Source organism: Lipotes vexillifer, unplaced genomic scaffold, assembly GCF_000442215.2.
Source record: "Lipotes vexillifer unplaced genomic scaffold, Lipotes_vexillifer_v1.1 scaffold458, whole genome shotgun sequence".
Taxonomy (NCBI): Eukaryota; Metazoa; Chordata; class Mammalia; order Artiodactyla; family Lipotidae; genus Lipotes; species Lipotes vexillifer.
Genome location: NW_006783957.1, coordinates 733,219 through 737,868, shown reverse-complemented (window position 1 = coordinate 737,868; position 4,650 = coordinate 733,219). Strand labels below are relative to the sequence as shown.

Sequence of the window (4,650 nt, the reverse complement as noted above, 5' to 3'; positions counted from 1 at the left end):
GGATAAGGGGGGAATACTGTGATCCTGCCAGAGGCTGCAAGAGTCAAATCGTCCCTCCTTCTTAGTCTTAGCTCATTTATTGGCCCCTCAGGGGTGCGTTACTTCATAATAACTCGGTACCCATGATTCTTCCCTGGAGACAGCAGGCTTTGCATCCACTTCAGGATTGGGATGTGGCCCACCTCACGGAATTGTTTCACAGCCTCATCTCCACTCAGTGGACTTCCAGAGACCTGGTCGCCCACAGCACAGAAGGAAGCAGGCAGAGGCAGCCTGGACTTGGCCACCCTGCATCCACAAATCCCACTTTCCAACTGACATCACGAACTCTATCCTCCACTGCAGAATGAGTGAGTAGCAGGGGTGCCCGAAGTTGAGATGACGAACTACTGCAATTTCCGATCCTATTTCTGAGGCATCTAGTGCCGCCAGGAGCTCATGGGGAGGTGCTGCAGAAAAAGTCACGAAGGTCCATAATGTCACGTGTTGCATTTCTCAAAGGTAGCCAAAGACATGCAAGGTCTCTGAACGCCGCGGTCATCCCAGCTTTTCCCTCCCCACTCCCAGCGGTGAGCTTGGCGCTCGGCTGACTGTAGAACACGATTCACATAAGCAGATAGAAAACACTGTCACTGTCACACCACACACCCCTGGATCAGATGGGGAGGAAACAGCTGTAGAGGTAAAAGCGATGAATGGTCCATCTGTGTTGTCACAGCCATCTCGACGTACATAAAGGCTGCATTTTTTTTTTTAATACAAGGGTTCACATCCACAAGAGGCAACTGAGAGGCACTGAAGTGACTTCACATCCACTCCAAAGCCATTTCAGCTGCCAGAGCCCCGAGTTTCTAATAATCAAGAAATCGCAACACGAGGGGTGATTCCCAGGCATCTCCCCAGAAAACAGCAGCACTGACATTGTCTTAGAAACATTTCTTCTATCTAGTTTAATCATAACTCACTCAGATATTAAGAAGTATTAAAATATACTTTAACTTTTCCCCTAACTGTATTTATATATAAATCCCTGAGAGGGTACCTGTCAAGTTGAAATTCACTATTTACAGTTAATAGACATCAGGAGTGCAAGCAGACACCGGATCTACAGCAGGGCGGTGCTGTCACCTGCCAGGAGAGCAAACCAAGTCTCCCTCCCTAAAGAAAAAAAAGAGGGAAAGTGCGCGGTGGAGGGGGGGGAATTGTGCCAACATTCTGCACAGAAGCAGCTGGCGGAATCTGCCGTTCATTCACTCTTGGGTGTTTGGAGGGCACGACATGATAATTCCACAGGGCACTGCTGATCTCTCAGCATTGCCTTGCTTTTCCGCCCTTTTTAGATCTCAGAGTAGTGGTGCCAGGGATGATCAAGGCATTTAGCTAAATCTGGAGCAGAAAACAGGCAAAACAAAGAAAAAGCGAATAAGGAAAAAAGGAGGCAAAGGCGTCAGCAGGGAACGTATGTGGTGACGGAGCTGGGGGGGACACTGCTCATCAGTGCCGCATCCCTGACCGACACTGGAGGGGAGGGAGGAGGGCTGACGCCTTGGTGAGAAAAATGCAGCCAACCATTCAAAGCAACGAAAATACATAAACACGAAAATGATCTCAAAGGATATGGACTGGACTGTCAGGGAAACGGGTGTTTCTCTCCACGTCGGGGACCAGCCTTCATCTCATCCAAGGGGACTTGGCCAACCTCAACTCTTAGGCACGAAAGTGACCCAACAGCCAACTACATCAGTGATGCTCAAAGTGGGTCCAGACCTCTGTGCCATTCTTCTTGCGCCCTTCTGGGATGAGGGAGGAACTCACTAAAATCTGACTTTAAGAGCTGTATTATCGTCACGCCTGTCTCCCACCAGTCTGGGTGCAGCCTGATGGTCTGTTTATTGAGATTTGGGGGAAGATGAGTGTGAGATGCTCAACTCTGAAGGATGGGGCAGAAGAGGGGGAGCTGGCGCTACCCCGCCCACATAACGAGACAGACACGTGCTCATTACCACATAGCCAGGGAGCACGATTTCCCCTGCGAATCTAGAGTTATAATAAAGAGCTTCCAAACTGGCCTGTAATATTATAAATCTATAGCTTCTGAGCAGAATAATATTTAAATAAAGTGCTGTTGGTAGTGCATATGTGAGAGAGACTCTGCAACCCAGATGGCCAGAGACTCATTAGAATTTCTCAGTGCTTTGGAGATAACTCCCTCGGAGAGCTCAGGGCCCGGGGCAAATCACATACGTGCTCTGCCAAAGTCCCAACATCTTGGAAATTCTACAAAGTCGGCATAAGGGTAAACTGAAGACCAGGGGCAGAGTCATCAAAGGAAAAATGAAAGTAATTCCACACCAGGGATTCCTTGGAATTGAGTCAGGAGGAGGAAGCAACCCAGCTCACTCCAGGCAAATTTGCCTAAAATATGTTTGCTTAAGTATTCAATTGTAATCCCTATTTCTCTAAAAAATTTACACCTGCCCCCATTTCAGCAGTCTGCAGAACTCTGGGTTCCTTATGCTTTTTGCATGTTTTTTACATTTTACGGATATCTGAATTCAATTTATCTAAGAGCACATAACTTACTTTTGTATTTCTAGTAATAATTTATTAGATTTGCCCCTATTTTCTTAAATACTTTTTTCTTATGTCAATATCTATATTTGAATATGTTCAAGACGTTGTATACAGTTTATCTAAAATCCCTTGCTTAAAATGAGTTTAGTTCTAGCAATAAATACGTGCTTCTCTACACAGTCTCATACTGTGACAACTGGGTTTTCATCATTTTTTAGCACTGGATGGACAAGAGAGCTTAAAAAGTAAGATACAAGGAAATCTGATTCCTCTATCTTACTTGATCATTTTGCTGTAAAGTAAATGCCTCCATCAAATGGAAAGAAATATTCTGCATCACTTAATCCAATTAAGAACATGCAGTGCTTATGGGCACCCACATGAGATGGACAGGCAAAGACCCAAACAAACAGCAAAAGGGGGGAGAATGCCACAGATTCTGTGTGAAATCATAGAGATATTACAAGTAATCACTGCTAGAAATGGTACTTTAAACAAAGGGTCTTCAGACAAATGCATTAAAACCATCCTAAGTACAAAGAGCCCCATCTTCGTATGGGGCTGGTAAAGTGCTGCACATTTGATTGTGATTAAAAATACAGAATTATATAGAAAATGCCCTTCTGACAAATTGGTCTTAAAAATTTCTTAACTGAGGTTCTAAAGATAAACTTTTAGGTAAAACGCCCACTAAATGTACTGACTGCTAGGGGAACTGGTTTTAGGCAAATCGATTAGTGCTATGCCCAATTCACTCTTGGGTGCAGCCTGAACAAACACAAACGTTTTCTCGGGCCGAAAGAACCTGCGGGCACGGGGACGTGTGGTGCGTAAAAGGCAAGGGCCGGGCGGAGGTGCTTCCTTCCCAGGGAGGAGCCCACCCAGTCTCCCCGCCACCTCCTCTGGGGCTCCGGGCAGCATCTCATCCCTGGCTGGGTTCTGCGTCCTTCCTCCCGCCCCCGCCCCAGACCCCCCCCCCCCTCACGTCCTTTTCCTCCAGGACGGCCCCCGCTTCTCCTTGTGTGCCGTGGCCAGCCGCTGCTTCTCTGCCTCTTCCGCCTTCCTTCTTTCCTCCTTGGCCTCCTTGTACCGCCACTTGGGGAGCTGCAGGTGGGTGCTGTCCTTGGTGCTGCCCTTCGCCGCCCGCTCGGGCTGGAAGGCGGGCGCGGGCGCCTTGCTGATGCGCACCTTGGGGATGACCACGCCCGGCCGCACGCTGCTCCGCCGCAGCAGCTGCAAGGACAGGAGGCTGGCCTTCCGCGGGGCAGCTGGCAGCTGGGAAGAAGACGTGGAGCTGGCTCTGGGGGCCCCCTCTCTGGAGACCCCCGCGGCCTGGGAGGTCCGGAATCGCTGCTCGGCGCCCTCCGCTTTGTCCCTCTCTTGGGCTTGCGTGTCCGGCTGCCCTCGTGCCGCCAGGATTTCCTGCACCGCCAGTCGCCTTTTCCCCACACAGGGGGGGTTCTCAGGGCACATGGTCTGGCAGACGACAGCCACGGCCGGGCTGTAGAGGCTCGTGGTCATCCTGACCATGTGGTCCAGGACGCCCCCATCCTCCAGGCCTTGGCGCAAGCGGGAGGTCAGCATGGACCGCGCAAACTCGGTGAGCCTCTGCAAGCAGTTCTTGGAGCCCGCAGGCTTCGGACCCGCCTCGGAGGCCAGCGGCAGCTCTGGCTTGTACTTTTCCCCAAACTGCTCTGGGCAGGGTCGCTCCAGCAGCCTCTGGATAACGTGGACCGCTTCAAACCGTCCCGTGTAAGTAGCCCACTCCTGGGACGACATCCCGCGGTGAGGGTCCCTGGCGTGGACATCTGCCCCTGAAAACCGCAAAGTAGAAACAGGAATGGGTGGGTGCAACAAGACCTCCCTTCCACAGGCAGAAAACGAAAAGACAGGAAATGGATCAAAGGCGAAACTTCCAAAACCTTCTAACACACTCCACCCTGGAGCTGGGCCACCTGGATGAACCCACACCTGACCGTCACCTCTTGCGTTTACTATTGTAACACAACCGACCTTTTTTTTTTTTTTTCGGTACGCGGGCCTCTCACTGTTGTGGCCTCTCCCGTGTCGGAGCCA

General features: G+C 50.3%; 1 protein-coding gene across 1 annotated transcript in view; it reads right to left on the bottom strand.

Annotated features, from left to right (window-relative positions):
- Window positions 1–3,555: 3,555 nt before the first annotated feature.
- Window positions 3,556–4,650, bottom strand: part of ANKRD33B (ankyrin repeat domain 33B) — an 85,851-nt gene continuing 84,756 nt past the window's right edge. The window contains exon 4 of the mRNA XM_007456444.1: window positions 3,556–4,388. Coding sequence (XP_007456506.1) covers window positions 3,556–4,388 — 833 coding nt within the window. The remainder of the gene's footprint in view (window positions 4,389–4,650) is intronic.